The following is a 17086-nucleotide window of genomic DNA, read 5'->3' on the forward strand; positions in this document are numbered from 1 at the left end:
AAACATTGGCATTTCAGAATTTCTTTTGGTTCTTTAGAAAACAAACTAAAAAAAAATCTCTTTTCCAACAGCCTTTTACTCTAACTCCTGTGCAGCAGGTTGGGAAAATGAATCCATTTCTGCTTCTGGCTTTTACAAGAAAAGACAAAGCAGGTGGTCCCCGACTTAACAATGGTTCCGCTTAGGATTTTCCACTTTACCCCAGTTCGCAAGCGCTAATGTTCCATAGAAAGCATACTTCAAATTTTGAAGTTTGACCTTTTATTTTTAGTATTATAAAATAGGCTGTGTTAGATTTTTTTTTTTTGCCCAGCTGTAGGCCAATGTATGTGCTCTGAGCATGTTTAAGGTCAGAGAGGCTATGACGTTTGGTAGGTTAGGTGTATTAGATGCAGTTTTGACATGATAATTTTCAACTTATGATGGGTTTATTGGGGACATAACCCCATTTTAAGTCGAGGAACATCTGAACAGGGAAAAGGGGGAGGAGAAAGGTCCACTTTGTAAGGAGGCATGGACGAGGGACGGACGGCAATGAGCCAACGTGGGATGGAAGAGCAACCCAGGAAATACAAAGCAAGTGCTGCCAAGAGTGAAGCCAAAGTCCCTGCTCACACTCCCTGGGGGGAAGCGGCGCCACGCTGTGATGACCAGGGAGGGATTACCGAGGGTCCGTTACTAGAACACTGAGATCAAATGGAAGATCCAGATGTGTCTACAGATGCCAGTCTTTGGGCTGCTACTGTCCTTACAAACTCATGTCTCTGAAGCAGTAAGCAAGGCTGAGAAGCTTGAGAGCGAGAGCAAAAAACAATCTGCAAGAAAAGTGTCAAGAAAAGCTGTGGAACCTCACGTAGACCGAGGCCGCACGAGAGCCTGTGAACCCGGCAAATCTGGGAATCAGTTACTGTTTTTTTAATGCCTTGAAACCACGTACACAACACAGACCACACGCAAATGGGCGGTACCAGAACACGTGGGGAAAAGCATCCCACTTTGGTTCCCTCTGGGGATCCAGAACACTTAGGAAGCATAATACCTCCAAGGTGTTCTCATCACACTGACAATCTGTGAGACAGTGGACCCCTTGTTCTTCTCAGCCAGAGCCAAGACACAGTAGGGCATGAGGGAGGAAGCAGTTGTCAAACCCTTCCCCAAAGACACGCCTGTGTCTGGAACTCATGAACGAGAGGATGTCCATAGGTAACTAGATTTTTTGTCTGTGAGACACAATTCTTATCTATCAAGACATCCAAGCGACTTAGGAGTAAGAAGCTTTATGCTACCAGGCTGTTACCTTTCCTGTCCTTCTCAAGGTTGGCTTCTTGATGGCAGGAACTCTAGGAGGGGGCCGGCGGGGCAGAAGCGGGGGTGCCTGTGGGGTCTCTGGCTTGGCTGCCCCTGGTGTGGGCATTGGTTCAGAGGATGCTTGGTCCCTTGGGGCCATGGTGTTGAAGGCTTCTTCTGAGGCTCCTGAAACATAAAACCACATGGCGGCAGTGTCAAGGGCGAGGCAATTCACTGCATGATTTCGTCTTTAGACATCTACATCCTAAGGGTAATTTACTAATTAAGTGTATTTCAGGACTAACCAGCTAGGTTCAGCCCCAGCTTTTTTCACTATTTATTTTTTAAGATGGGATTGTGCTGTGTCACCCAGGCTGGGGGGCAGTGGTGCGATCACGACTCACTGCAGTCTCAACCTCCCAGGCTCCAGTAATTCTCCCACTTCAGCTTCCTGAGTAGCTGGGATTACAGGTGAGCGTCACCATGCCCAGCGAATTTTTTAAAATTTTTAGCAGAGATGAGGTCTCACTATGTTGCTGGAACTCCTGGGCTCATGCAATCTTACCTCAGCCTCCCAAGTAGCTGGGACTATCGGTGTGAACTACCATGCCCAGCTAATTTTAAATTTTGGGGGCAGGGCATGGTAGCTGACGCCTATAATCCCAGCACTGTGGGAGGCTGAGGCGGGCAGATCATGAGGTCAGTAGTTCAAGACCAGCCTGGCCCACATGGTGAAACTCCATCTCTACTAAAAATACAAAAAGTAGCCAGGTGTGGTGGTGTGTGCCTGTAGTCCTAGCTACTCGGGAGGCTGAGGCAGGAGAATCACTTCAATCTCCTCCTCTGGGAGGCAGAGGTTGCAGTGAGCTGAGATTGCACCACAGCACTCCAGCCTGGGTGACAGAGTGAGACTCTTGTTATAAATAAATAAATAAAATAAAATAAATTTTTGCCTTGAACTCCTGGACTCAAGCAATGCTCCTGCCCCAGCCTCCCAAAGTGCTAGGATTATAGGCGTGAGCCACTGCGCCCAATAGCCCCAGCTTTTCACACTTACCTTCCTAGCAGGGGTGGTGATCTGGGGTCTGTGGATAGTCTGGATGCAGACCAGTGAGACCCTGAGATCATATGCAAAGTCTCATGTGTACTTACATTTCTCAGGGTAGATGATCCAAATACATCCAAATCTCAGTGGGGCCATGACAAGAGCAGGTTAAGCTGGGACTGTAGGTAGATTTCAAACCTCTAGTAACATCTACATCTCTAGTTTTTGTTTTTTTAAACAGCTTCATTGAGATATAATTCATATACTGTGAAATTGACCCTTTTTAAGGGTACCCTTCATTGTTTTTAGTATATTCGCAAAGTTGTGCAACCATCACTACCATCTAACTCCAGAACATTTTCAGCACATAAAAAAGAAGCCCCACACCATCAGCAGTCACTCCCCACCCACGCCTCTTTCCAGACCCTGGGAAGCACGAAGCGCTTTCTGACCCCATGAATTTGCTGCCTGTGGCCATTTCATAGAAAGGGATGGTACACTATGTGGCCTTGTTTTCCTTCTTTCTTTCACGTAGCATAATCTTTCCAAGGTCCACCTATGAGGTAGTATGTATCAGCACCGCATTCTTTTTTAATGGCTGAACAATATTCCATTGTATGGATGGACCACATTTTGTTTATCCATTTATCAGCTGATGGAAACTTGGGTTGTTATATCCATAGTTTTAGTTATTTTTCTAAAATAAAAAAAGGAACCATTTGTGGCAGTATCATTCTACAACAGTCGTTCTCAACCTTTTAACTCATGCCTCCTTAAAGATTATTTGAGGATTCCAAAGCAGTTAAACACGCTGACTAAAAGCAAATTAGGCAATGATGATTGCTTACGCCTTTTTAAAGGGCACACTCAGCCGGGTGCGGTGGCTCACGCCTGTAATCCCAGCACTTTGGGAGGCTGAGGCGAGTGAATCACCTGAGGTTGGGAGTTCGAGACCAGCTTGGCCAACATGGTGAAACCCCGTTTCTACCGAAAACACAAAAATTAGCTGGGTGTGGTGGTATGCAGCTATAGTCCCAGCTACTCAGGAGGCTGAGGCAGGAGAATTGCTTGAACCTGGGAGGCAGAGGCTGCAGTGATCTGGGGTTGAGCCACTGCACTCCAGCCCAGGTGACAGAGTGAAACTCAGTCTCAAAAAAAAACACACTCTCCTCTTGCCAAAGGAGATTCTGGAACAAAGCCAAGGCCAAATGTAAAAGTGTAAATTACCAGTAATTATGAATGAAGCGGGGAGAGCCCAAGGTGACTAATGTGGGTTCAGTGAAGTAAATGCAACAGAAAACACACAGGATGGTGGGAAAGAGGTCCCTGCCTGACACTAAAAACTTTACTTACACTTGCCAGCCATTTAAAAGGTAGATTTTGTGCCTGAAATTAGGACAAACACTATAACTGTGTCTTTTTTATAAAGCTGGCAGAATGACTTAGTGCCGGCAGCATTAACCTGTTTTTAAAATTCAATTTAGTTTATTTCAGTCTCTCCTCTAGATGCTGCTTAAGAGCCCTGGGATGATTTTCATACACACACTGAATTTTAAATGGACAATCAGTATAGATTTATATAAAATGTTGCTAAAGGATGCTTTCATTTAATGTTGCCTCCAGAAGAATAAAAAGAGTTATTTTTGTTTCTAGACCACTTTTAGTGGGGAGATGAAAAAAAAAAGGAGAATCGGGTTTCCTCTTCCAGCAGAAGAGAACCTACCTCCTCTGGCTTCCAGGAGACACCGGATTGCTGCTTCTGCCTCCTGGGCATTGGTGGTTTTGATCTGCTTGACATTATAAGGTTTACTTATTCCAGTCCGAGCCTTGGGCTTGAGGGCAGAATGAGGAAGAGCAGAGTATCAGCACAGGCAGGAAGACAGCCTCACGGATGCATCTGCTACCTGCGGGTCTGCACAGGGCTCCCCCAGACGATGCTGACCATACAAACTGCAGCCTCCACCACACCTTGCCATCCTCTCTTCCCCCAGGAGCACTCTCTTTCCAACAAGAGCGCCATACAGTAGAGACCTAACGACCCTTGTCTCCAAAGCTGCGTGGTTACAGATTTTTGTATATGGACTGACCACCTTCTGTCTTTATTTCAATAACCAGGTTAAAGCCAGAAAGCAAAATCAGAGGCCACTCTTTCCAGGGTCCAGTTGAGTTATTAAAATACCTTCCAGATATGTGTTTCTTTAAAAGTGCTTTATTTTTATTTTTATTTTTTGAGATGGAGTTTTGCTCTTTGTTGCCCAGGCTGGAGTCCAGTGGCGCAATCTTGGCTCACTGCATCCTCTGCCTCCTGGGTTCAGGTGATTCTCCTGTCTCAGCCTCCCACGTAGCTGGGATTACAGGCGCCTGCCACCACGCCCAGTTAATTTTTGTATTTTTAGTAGAGACAGGGTTTCACCACGTTGGCCAGGCTGGTCTTGAACTCCTGACCTCAGGTGATCCACCTGCCTCGGCCTCTCAAAGTGCTGGCATTACAGGTGTGAGCCACCATGCACGGCCAAAAGTGCTTTTTCTACTTCTTCATTCAGCATCTGGGTTGCCTTTCATGACCTCTTTTCACTACTGTAAACCACTGGCCTCCAGTCACCCCTCCACCTGCCGGGGCTGCACAAGCACCTGGCCAGGCCCAGCTCCCCAGAGGCATCCTGGATACGGCATCCCCCCAGCACCCGGCCTCCCCTCTCTTCCCTCTACTCCCCTGCCTTCACCTGCTCTCTTTCCCACCAGCTCATGGAACCCTCTCGAACCCTGCACCTCCACAATCCTCAACAGCTGTTACTCTTACTAGTGTGTTCCCCAACTTCATTATTTAGATGTCTTTTTACCCTGTTCTCTCAACTAACTTCACTCCAGAATGATCATCATTTTCCCAGGATGACAATCTGAATTTCTCCCCTTTTTCCTTCTACCAAGCAATGCTCTGTCCGTACACTAAGGGCAGAGGCAAAAATGGGAAGAGAGAGAAATGGATGAGTCTGGAAGCCAGGGATACTTGGGATTTTTCATCAAAAGCGATTTTCTCTAGAACACTCCATACAACCATTTAAAAGCCCTATGGAGGACCTTTGAGGGTAGGTTACGGGGTTTGGAGATGCGCTGGTGAGCAGGTAGAGGGTTAAAGACACATAAAACTATATATTCGCTGGGAAGAGAGATCCCACACTCTCCCGCAGCAAAACCCTTGGGTGTGAAATGATTGCAGAATAACTCACTGGTTGCTGAGGTGCTCCTGGCAGGAGTCTTGCCGTCTGCAAAATTGAATACTGCCCATGGGTGCCGGAGGAGATGGAAGCATCTGAAGCCGACTTTTTCACCATTAAACCGGCTGTGAAAACCAAGGAGAGCAGAATCTCAATCTCAGTGAAGCACAGTTTCCCAGCCAGCTGCCAGGAGCCCGACTAGACGAGGCGGATGTCCCAGCAGACCACAGGCACGGCGAGGTCCGAGTACTCACTCGGCACCTAGGGCGCCCACAGAGCCGGGCCCTCCTGGGCTCTCTATGGAGTTTCTCACTAGATTCTGCCAGCGTCTGCCTATTGATGTCAATGATCTGGAGGCGTATTATTGGAATGCAAACTTTAATCCTGGGGAGCCAGATCTGATATAAAAACCAATTGATTTTGAAATGGTTCCAAACACTATTACTAGGAACAGATTTTTTTTTTTTTTTTTGGGACGGCGTCTCACTGTGTTGCCCAGGCTGGAGTGCAGTGGCATGATCTTGGCTCACTGCAACGTCCACCTCGCAGGTTCAAGCAATTCTCCTGCTTCAGTTTCCTGAGTAGCTGGGATTACAGGCCCCTGACACCACGCCCAGCTAATTTTTGTATTTTTTTTAGTACAGACAGGGTTTCATCGAGCTGGCCAGGTTGGTCTGGAACTCTGACCTCAGGCGACCTGCCTGCCTTGGCCTCCCAAAATGCTGGGATTACAGGCGTGAGCCACTGTGCCTGGCCCAAGAACCAGATTTTTAAAATATTTTGTGGGGAAGAAAATCTTTCAAAAACCCAAGCCTGGGCAACGTGGTAAAACTGTCTCTACAAAAAAAAACAAAAACAAAAACAAACAAAAAAACCCACCAAGACCGGTGGCATGTGCCTGTGGTCCTAGCTCTGAGGCGGGAGGACTGCTTAAGCCGAGGAGGTCAAGGCTGCAGTGAGCTGTGAGATCACTGCACTCTAGCCTGGGCGACAGAAAAAAAAAAAAAAAATCCAAGGCAGGGGAATAAACAGTTAAATTATACTTTTAAATTATACTTGCAGCCATTAACAAATCATGTTTTAGAACATTTAATGACACAGAAAATATAGCCCATTAAATGAAAGACAATTGACCAGAGAAAACAGGTATTAATTCTGTTTAAAAAAAAAAAAAAAAAAAAGTACGTTGCTACAGATACATGTAACTGGAAAAAGAAGTCTTCTGTAACAATTTTATCTGAAGGTGGCCAAGCAAATTTTAAAATTCTGTTCTTTATAGTTATCTCTAAAATTTCCACAATAGATGACTTAGTCATGTTATGTTTAGGTTATTTTTATATCTGGGCATGAGGCTTGCCATTGCTTTCTACTGTGACGTCAGCCGCGATGAGTCCAGTTCTGAAATAACGCCTTAGGAAGATCTAAGTCTGATCATCGCATTGTTGGGGAGGGAGAAGTAAACAGTGGTGGGAAGATGGAAGCTGATCAAAAGCACGTCACAGCTTTGTTTTCTCGGCAGCAGAGCGAGGACTGCGCGGCAGCTGAGGAGAGACGCATGTGACTGCGAAGCTCACATCCCTCCCAAGGCTGCGGCCCGATCCTGCATTCTCCAAGGCTGCCGAGGGACAGCAGCTTGAAGCCAAAGCCCAGCTCCAGGGTGAAGAGCAGCTTTGGAAAGGAACCGTTTAATGTGCCATGGGAAACACAACTAGCCCTGACATCAAATGCGTCCTGGATTTACAACAAAAAGGAGCCCAAGGAGGAAGAGGCCCTGTGGGGACCCGAAGGCCGGGAGAAGCGGATTCCAAGCCGTGTTTTCAGTAGCGGGGAACGCACAGTTATTCCCGGCAGGCATCCAGGGAGCTCAAGCAGAGTCTTACTTGGAGGGGGGGGTCTCTGCGGGGGGTGAGGTGGCCGAGGCCGGTTGGGGACCGACAGAGACCTGCTCGGAGAACGGTGGCGGAACTCCCCGACGGCTTCCAGCTCCCGCTTGAGCTCCACCAGGTCCGCGTCATCTGGAGGACATGGCTGGGCGTGAGTACAACAGTCTGTTCCACACTCAGGCGTGTCAGACACGGGTCTGAGCACAGGAGGCCGAGTGTGGCAGGGGGACCTGGTGCAGGCCAGTTGAAGGCTCTGTCCAGAAATGGGCATTCCTGTCTGCTGGCGAGGGGTGGGGGCGGGGAGGGTACCCAGTGCCTGCTTGGAACATTCGGTGAACCATGGACAACGTGTGTTTCTCAGACTTGAGAGACACAGCTATTTCAAAGCGTGTTTTCTTGTGAAATAACAAGACTCGCACAGAGTGGAGGAGACAGTTGCAAACAGCCCCTGAGGGGTCACCCAACCATGGGGACGCATTTTGAATTCCTCACTCAACACACTGACTGAGGAAGCTGAGGGTACTCTCCCTGCTCTGACAGCAGAGCAGTCTGGCATGCAGTGGCCAGTGCTTAGGACTGGGCATCCTGCTCCCTTGTCAAATCCCACACCCTGTGGGCCAGTGGCCGGCCACTCCTAAGGGTCTGCCATCTTGACCTGCCCTGCACACACCTTCCAAAAGGCTGAGGAGTCTTGAGGAGGCATGGCTCCTGCTTCACTACAGATCAAATCAGCAGCCCTTGGGCTGCCCCACAGCATGGCCCTCTCCAGTTCACTTTGGCTCGGACACCCCACTCCTCGTATCCAGCAGCTCCGCCCCATGTGTCCTGGAGGCTGGAACTGGGGACAGTTCCATTCTCCTACAATGGGAATGGCTGAATAACTCCATAGCATCAAGGGAAGACCCTCTCAATGCCCACCAGGTAGCAAAGCCGCCCATGTGTCTCGTGTCGCTCTATTAGCTTCTTCATGCAAAGGAGAACCTGTGCTCACATGTACACTGGCTCCAGAGGCCACCTGCATGACGGTCACCCCCAAGAAAAGGGTCCTTCTCATGGGAAGAGCACATCCCTCCAGCCACTTAGCTCCAGGGCAGACGCCCCTGGCAGGAGCGACACGGAACCCCCGCGATGCTCTGGAGAAGGCTGCGGCTTTGGCTTTGGTTCCCCACACCTGGCTGTGCGTCCAAACCACCTGGAAAGGTCGGTGAAACGCCAGGCTTCCAGGGTCCCACCCCACTCCTGCCAAATCCAGATCTCTCTGGCAGGGCTCAAAAAGCCATACATTTAAAAGCTCCTGATGGTTCGGTGTAGGCAAGTTATTGATCAGTGTGGGGACCAGCATACAGTCAAAGGGGCTCGGAGGTCTTTGCACCTCTCCTGGCAAAGTACCCTTCCTGAGAAGTATCTTAATTCACTTTCAGCCCTGTTCTCTGCTCTCAGCCCCAGCTCAAGGGGCCCAATGCATGGCTGAGCTCACGCACCTGCTGGTTAGAGCGTCCTCCAACTTGGGAAGCAATGACTCACAGCTAGAGGCACGCCTGGCTATGAATGGAACAACATCGACGTAGTTGACACTGAAGCATAAACTACCCTAACTGCCAGCCACATAACACTAGTGGGCTTCAAAAGTTACTCAAAACAGTTATTGGCTAGGTGCAGGGACTCAGCCTGTAATCCCAGCGCTCTGGGAGGCCTAGGTGAGAGGATCACTTGAGCCCAGGAGTTTTGAGACCAGCTTGGGCAACACAGTGAGACCCCATCTCTACAAAAAACTATCTGGGCATGGTGGTGCATGCCTGTAGTACCAGGTACTTGGGAGGCTGAGGTGGGAGGTTCGCTTGAGCCTGGGAGGTTGAGGTTGCAGCGAGCTGAGATCATATCACTGCACTCCAGCCTGGGAGACAGAATGAGAGCCTGTCTCAAAAAAACAAAGTTATAGCATTTAATCTAAGGGGGTGTGGTTCAATCTATGTGACCTTTCAGGCCCTCATAAGTCTAAAATGATACAATGATATGGCCATGTAGCATAACTGTATGACAACATATTATATAAATGTGACAATACACCAGCAACTCAGGACATAGATATGGAATATGTCTCTATTGGGATTGAATCGGAAGGTTTTTCTTGTTGGTTTTTTTTTTTTTTTGAGATGGAGTCTCACTTTGTCGCCCAAGATGGAGTGCGGTGGGGTGATCTCGGCTCACTGCAACCTCTGTCTCTTGGGTTCAAGTGATTCTCCTGCCTCAGTCTCCTGAGTAGCTGGGATTACAGGCACGTGCACCACCATGCCCTGCTAATTTTTAAAAAACATTTTTAGTAGAGAACGGGGTTTTGTCATGTTGGCCAGGCTGGTCTCGACTCCTGACCTTAAGCAATCCACCCATCTCAGCCTCCCAAAGTGCTGGGATTATAGGTATGAGCCACTGTGCCTGACCAAATCAGAAGAGTTTTGTGGGGGGTGGGAAATAATCACAAATATACAACCATTTGAATGTCCAGAGGAAACAGGAATTATCTTGAATCTGGTGTGTTACGGGGGTACAAGTTACTGTAAAAAAATAAAATAACTAGAGGAACTCAGGGTGTGGGAGCTGGCTGCCTCTGCAGAGCTGTCCCACCACTCGCTGGGCCTGCCTGGTTTAGGTCTCTCCTGGGACCTGCAAGCTTGACATCACACAGTGCCCAACTGCTGAGAGAAAAAGAGAAGTCTATCCTGAGCTGACTGTGGCAGGGGCTCCTGAGAAAAAAAGGGTCAGGCTACCTTTGTACGTCGGATGCTGCTGCTTTTTGGTGAGTGCAGGTGACTTGTTGGGTGGAGCCACTGCTGTGGGGCTGGGGACATCAGAGAGGTCATCTCCCCCCAGTTCACTGTCTGAGACCCCAGGCTGACCGAGTTCATCCACCAAGTAGTCTTCATCCTCTTCAAGAATGTCCCCTGGGAGAAGAAGATGTATCACAATTAAGGTGTAAACAATGAGGGGAAAAGGCATGGTCTTTCATCAGTGGGACTAGTTCGGCTCTTGTCTGGACACTTGCACCCTGCCCTGCAACCCAGGGTCTGGGCACCAGCAGGGACGGTACCCCTGCTCCACTGGTATGCCCACAGCTCTGCCATCCTCAAAGCCAGTGTTTGTAGCGTAAGTTTAGACACCTCCGTTCCCAGGTACCATAGCATGCATCGTCCACACATACGAACATGTTCATCACATAGGATGGAGGGCTTGCCCTGCGGGTGTCCTCTGTCACTTCTGCAAGGTAGGCTTTAGAAGGTGTCCTTAAAAGCTCAACCCTGTTGCTGGAAGAACGGCTTGCCTGTCCCTCCCTGCAGGGTGACTAACCTTCTGACTCATAGTCCAAACTCGTGAAGTCAAAGTTTTCCTCCAGCAAACACGAGTTGGCAGTGGGAGACACAGGGCCCATGCTGTCTCGTTTCCGAATGATCTCCTCTCGCAAACCTTTCAGCCAGTCCTTTGTCTTCGGTCTAATCTTCACTGCTCTGCCTTTTACCTGGGACGGCAGAGTGGCCACCCGGGAATAAATAAAAATCATGACCGGTCCTGTTGATCACACAGTGCTTCTCATCCAAACCCACACACCCGCAGTGAGGCCAATCTTTATGTTTGGCCATGAAAAACCAAGGGTCCAGACCTCAGGGGGACTCAGCATAGCTTTCATACATCTGGTTGAAAAAAAGTTGAACTAGGCCTGGTGCAGTGGCTCATGCCTGTAATTCCAGCACTTTGAGAGGCCAAAGCAGGTGGATCCCTTGAAGTCAGGAGTTTGAGACCAGTCTGACCAACATGGCAAAACCCTATCTCTACTAAAAACACAAAAATTAGCTGGACATGGTGGTATGTGCCTGTAGTCTCACTACTCGGGAGGCTGAGGCAGAAATGATTGAATCTGGGAGGTGGAGGCTGCAGTGAGCCGAGATTGCACCACTGCACTCCAGCCTAGGTGACAGAGCGAGACTCCATCTCAAAAAAAAAAAAAAAATGTTAAACTCTCATCTCCAGCTTCTCCCTTGGTACAAACTTAAAGCCAAGATACTATAAAAATGGAAACTAGCTATGAGATGCAGATTCCAAAACATATACTCTAAAGAGAAAGACTGGAACAGTCTCCCACATGGAGGTGCGAGCAAAGACACATCAAGTAACTCGGCAGGAACTACACTCTAAAATGGCTAATCTCCTGCAGCTGCTGGCTACAGCTGCCATCCAGCGCAGCGCACCGTGACTGACATTCTTCCTCCCTGTTCTGTTTGTTTGGTTGGTTGGTTTTTTGAGACGGAATTTCATTCTGTCACCCAGGCTGGAGTGCAGTGGCGTGATCTTGGCTCACTGCAACCTCCGCCTCCTGGGATCAAGTGATTCTCCTGCCTCAGCCTCCTGAGTAGCTGGGACTACAGGTGCAAGCCACCATGCCTGGCTAATTTTTGTATTCTTAGTAGAGACGGGGTTTTGTCATGTTGTCCAGGCTGGTCTCAATGTCCTGACCTTGGGTGATCTGCCCACCTCAGCCTCCCAAACTGCTAGGATTACAGGTGTGAGCCACCACACCCAGCCTTCTTCCCTATTCTGCAAGTAGCCAGAGCTGGACATGAGACACCTCAGAACCAGAGTGAAGAATCCAAACTCTATACTGCATATGGTGTCTACACACAAAGACAGATTGGTGGCGAGGCATCAAAGCTCAGGCCTATAATCTCAACACGTTGGGAGGTTGAGGCAGGAGGATGACTGGGGCCTGGGAGGCTGAGGTTACAGTGAGAGCCATGACTGTCCCACTGTACTCCAGCTGGGGCTACAGAGCGAGACCCTGTCTCTACAAACAATTTGAAAAATTAGCTGGGCATGGTGGCATGCCTGGGTCCCAGCTACTTGAGAAGCTGAGATGGGAGGACTGCTTGAGTCTGGTAGTTCAAGGCTTCAGTGAGCTGTGACTGCGTCACTGCACTCCGGCCTGAATGACAGAGCAAGACCCTGTCTCAAACAAAAAAAAGAAAAAAGAAAGGCACAGGTTGGGCCACAGGTCAGGGCAAGGGGAGGGGAGAAGACATGCCCACGTGAAAATAGGGCTTGACCAGCCCCCACCCACACTGGCCAAGCACAGCACAGCATACCTTCATGCCGTCCACATCTAGGACACTGAGAGCCGAGTGGCTGTCTGCAAAAGTCACCAGCATCTGCCCTTGGTTGATCCTGGAATAAATGAAACGCCAAGTCAATGCCAAGAACGACCCGGCAGCTCTCACGGATCCTCACCGACATCCCCCGGACCCCACATCGGTCAGGGCAGCAGTTACCTGACGAGAACAATTGTCCCGTAATTCCCCAAGGTCTGCATGAGTTCAGTTCGCAGGTCCTCGGGAAACTCATTTTTCTCTTCTAAGGTCGGTGACTGAAGGTTTACCACAACAGTGGCGTCCAGGGGGCCCTGGAAAGAGGACACTTCCTGGAAAACCCTCTCCCGAGCACCCACATCGACTTCCTGAACTTCCACCTCCACGATCGCCAGCACGGGTCTGTGTGAGACAGGAACGAAAGAGGGATGACAGTGAGCCTGGGACAGATGTCCACACCCCCTGCCTCCAGTCCCCAGCCTCTGTCCCCCAGGGCTCTCTGTGAACAGTCGACAACCTGAGCATGTGGCCGCCAGCAGGTGGATTTGCAGGCCAGCGACCCTGCCCTGGCGTTTTAGTCCTCATCTTTCCTTCATCTTAGTATCACCTTAGCATTTTAATCTAAGGATAATTTGAGGGGAGAAATAAAACTCTAAAGATGTATCCTGGCACTTGGAAAATAACCAGCCATCGGCAAAGATTTTTGACATGGTGATCCTTAGTACTGCCAAGGACAGAGGGAAGTGGGCGCCTGCACTCGGCCCAGGGTGCAGGCTTTTCAGAGGACTGTTTGGCACTTTACACAGAGTTCCAAAATCGTTCATCTCTCTTCACCTAGTAATCTCACTTCTCAGACTTTATGGCAAAGATTTAACGCATGAGGTTGATCATTTACAGCATTATTGATGGGAGGGGAAAAAAAAGGAAATGCTGTTCATTTATTTATTTTTTTGAGACAGTCTCTCCCTCTGTCGCCCAGGCTGGAGTGCAGTGGTATAACCTTGGCTCACTGCAACCTCCGCTTCCCAGACTCAAGTGATTCTCCCGCCTCAGCTTCCCGAGTAGCTGGGATTATAGGTGCATGCCACCACACCCGGCTAATTTTTGTATTTTTAGTAGAGCCACTGCGCCAGGCCAACATGCTCTGTTTCTTAATGGGGAAACAGTTCTGATACATTCATATAACACACTATGCAATCATTAGGAATAATGTAAAAATCAATGACGTAAACAGGAAAACAGTCCAGCAGGAAATAATTATAGTAATTATGACACAGGGATGGCTATTACTCTATTTACAAACATTTAGAAAATCCTGTATTACAAAAACTACATAGCCTTATTTAAAACAGCTCAACTCAGCTGGACACAGTGGCTCACACCTATAATCCCAGCATTTTGGGAGGCCAAGGCGGGCGGATCACGAGGTCTGGAGTTCGAGACCAGCCTGACCAACATGGTGAAATCCCATCTCTTGAGGCTAGGAGTTGGAGACCAGCCTGGCTAACATGGCAGAATGCTGTTTCTACTAAAAATACAAAAATCAGCGAGGCGTGTTGATGCACGCCTGTAATGCCAGCTCTTTGGGAGGCTGAGACATGAGAATCGCTTGAACCCTGGGAGTGGAGGTTACAGTGAGCCAACATCGTACCACTGCACTCCAGCCCAGAGGACTATGTCTCAAAAGACAAAATAGGCTTTTTGGTTGACAACTGCTCCCCACCTTCCTTTTCTTAATTTCTTCCTGTGTAAAAGTTGAAACTGATGTGAGAGTTTTGGCAGCAGCCTTGGGAAGGTCAAACTCTTCCTTATTCACACCCTCAAATGCCATCCTCTCCTCTGTCTTTAAAGACGTTCTGCAGGGTGTCTCCCTCTGCCTCCGTCCCAGTGCACAGGCGCCAGTGCCCACTGCGCTCTCTCTGCGGCATCCACCCCATCCTGAATGCATGAGGCACAGAGCATTTAAAAAGCCCGGCATACCAGGGCCAGACGTGGGGGCTCACACCTGTAATCCCAGCACTTTGGGAAGCCGAGGTGGGTGGATCACCTGAGGTCAGGAGTTTGGAACCAGCTTGGCCAACATAGTGAAACCCCATCTCTACTAAAAATACAAAAATTAGGCAGGTGTGGCATGCACCTGTAATCTCAGCTACTTGGGAGGCTGAGGCAGGAGAACTGCTTGAACCTGGGAGGCAGAGGTTGCAGTGAGCCAAGATCACACCACTACACTCCAGCCTGGGTGATACAGTGAGACTCCATTTGTAATAATAAAATCCTGGAGAAAATATTCATCAAGAGGTAAATGGGTAAGTTGTGAGTTCCATGGATATATTTAGTGGGATACTAGACAGCAGTTACAAATTAATGAACCAGATCTATAACATCCATACGATTGTATCTCAAAAATAGTAAGTAACAAAATAGTTGCATAATGACATCATTTAAGAAAATATAAAAGTCACGAAATACATAGGTTGCATCTTCGAAATTTTCATAAATGATGTCATTTATGATATGGAGCAACAAAACACTAACATTTAGGAATTGGTGGTGGTGGGTCCACAGCTATCTGTTCTATCATTCTGTGTTCTTTGGTGTATTTATGCACACATGCACCCACACGCGTACACACATCCTTACGGGCAAAGCATGCAGTTCCCTGTGGAGAGAGAGACGCTGGCTTCCCCAGCACAGGAGAAAATGCCATCGAAGTGAGGACCTACCTGTGATCAGACGCTTGCAGCTCCGCACGGCCATAGTACTGGAGGACACCAGGAGACCAGGTGTGTCTGACTTTGGTGTCAACATCTAGATCACTCTCTAGAAGGTTGAGTTCTCCAGCTACTCACAGGGTTTCCGTTCAAGAGAGCGACATAGAATTGTGTCAATATCCAGGAATGCGATCATGAAACCTCCACAATAGAGGTCTGCGCCACGAACCACCCCGTGCCCCAGACGCATCCTCTTGACTCCTTGACCTTGGAACCAGGCTTCATATGCTTTGAGTCCTTTGGTTAAAAACATTCCTCACACCTAATTACTCAAAACTGTCATGACCATGCCCGCAGTCCTCACCAGCGGGCCGACTGTGGGCCTGAGAGGAAGTGCTGCTGCCGCGTTTCCAGGACCCAGGAATCCCAGGAGATTGGCAGCAACGGGGACGGTAAGAGCTGCAGGAGCTGAGAACATGAAGACTCATTCCAGGCCCCGCCTCTCAGAGCCCTGGGGCCACACACGTGTTCACAAACTCATCTGAAGGAAAACCTACGTTGTCTATTTACAGATGCAGTTTCCTGGCTATTCTCTCCCAAAATGTGTAACTAATTGTTGTTGTTTTTTAACTTTAAATAAACGTCACTTCCTAGCTGGGTATAAACGGTTGTTTAAAACATACTTGACAACCAGTGATTTTTAAAACCTCGTAGTTTTACTGTGTCTTGCACGTGTTCAATTTGGAATTAGGGCTCTAAGCAGGTGAGAACGCAGCTGAACAAATCGGGCTGGAAAAAGAACACGTTGGGGAGTGTGGGGCCAGGCAGGGAGGCCACCTGGTGCTTCCCTGCTCTCTTTCCCCACCCAGAGAAAAGGGGCTGAGGGGAGAGCCAAGAGGAGACCTATTTGCAGGTCACCGTCTCTAGAAAGAAGCCAGAGGGGGAGCCCCATGAAAGCACAACTTCCAAAGCTTAGGGGTTAAGTCTGGGATGACTTTTGTGTCATCTGGGTGATGAAGAAGACTGATTTATATGGCGGAGCACGGGGCTGGGGGGAACGAGACTTCCCGGCATTTCTCATCCACCCTCCGCTGGCTCTTGAACAGCCCCTCACCTGTTTTATCAAAGGGATGTTTCTTCCTCCACCACAGCACCCGGTCCGTCCAGGCCGGAGTGCGGCATTTGTCACTTGTATCGTAGGCGGCTGAGCCGACGTCGTACTTGTAGGTGGGTCCGAAGTTAATGGCTCCTTCCTGAAAGTCCTTAAAAATCTATTGGGAGAAAAAGAAGCCATCAGGCCACCTTCATTTTAGATCCTGAATGTTATATACAAAAACGAAAACTGAAAAGGCAAGTCCCTATTCCTAAAAAGTAACAGAAGCTCCATTACATTTGAAAGTCTGTCTGAAACTGGACACGTGTGCCTGTTCACAAAAGAGCGATCCTCAGCTCAGCCCACTGAGGGACACACAGCCTGTATCTCCCCACCCGCTGCGGTGTCTGATCTAGCCACTGTCTGCTTGTTGCTCCCCAGGAGACAGTGAAGGGCTGGAGGGAGGGGTCGGGGTGCCCATCTTTACAGTCCCATGCCTGCTGCAATGTCCGGCCCACAGCCACCGAGGCCTTCATCCATGTTTGTTGAGTAAATGAGTTAAGTACACAGAAGTGCAGAGTCAAAGTCAGATCTCCTCCCCACCCCCTTCTCTCTCCCAGGGGTCTCTCTCTTTCGCTCAGGTTGGAGTGCAGTGGCACAATCGCAGCTCCCTACAGCCTCAAACTTTGGAGCTCATGTGATCCTCCTGCCTCAGCCTCCCAA

At 48.9% G+C, this 17086-nt stretch overlaps 1 protein-coding gene across 7 annotated transcripts in view; it reads right to left on the reverse strand.

Moving 5' to 3' along the window:
- Positions 1–17086, reverse strand: part of SYNJ2 (synaptojanin 2) — a 121118-nt gene that overhangs the window by 4452 nt on the left and 99580 nt on the right. For 4 of the 7 annotated variants that reach the window (XM_012451568.2, XM_012451564.2, XM_012451574.3 and 1 more), the window contains 10 exons: positions 16385–16541; positions 15283–15400; positions 12743–12961; positions 12560–12638; positions 10773–10941; positions 10196–10369; positions 7428–7562; positions 5560–5672; positions 4056–4164; positions 1298–1473 (listed from right to left, as the gene is read on the reverse strand). In XM_012451568.2, the coding sequence (XP_012306991.2) occupies positions 1298–1473; positions 4056–4164; positions 5560–5672; positions 7428–7562; positions 10196–10369; positions 10773–10941; positions 12560–12638; positions 12743–12961; positions 15283–15400; positions 16385–16541 (1449 nt within the window). Of the gene's footprint in view, positions 1–665; positions 816–1297; positions 1474–4055; positions 4165–5559; positions 5673–7427; positions 7563–10195; positions 10370–10772; positions 10942–12559; positions 12639–12742; positions 12962–15282; positions 15401–16384; positions 16542–17086 lie in introns of all 7 variants that reach the window. The other 3 variants (XM_064360508.1, XM_012451595.2, XM_012451581.2) reach the window with 2 other exon arrangements.

The sequence above is a fragment of the Aotus nancymaae genome, unplaced genomic scaffold, assembly GCF_030222135.1.
Source record: "Aotus nancymaae isolate 86718 unplaced genomic scaffold, 86718_ANA_hifiasm-v0.15.2.pri h1tg000040l, whole genome shotgun sequence".
NCBI lineage: Eukaryota > Metazoa > Chordata > Mammalia > Primates > Aotidae > Aotus > Aotus nancymaae.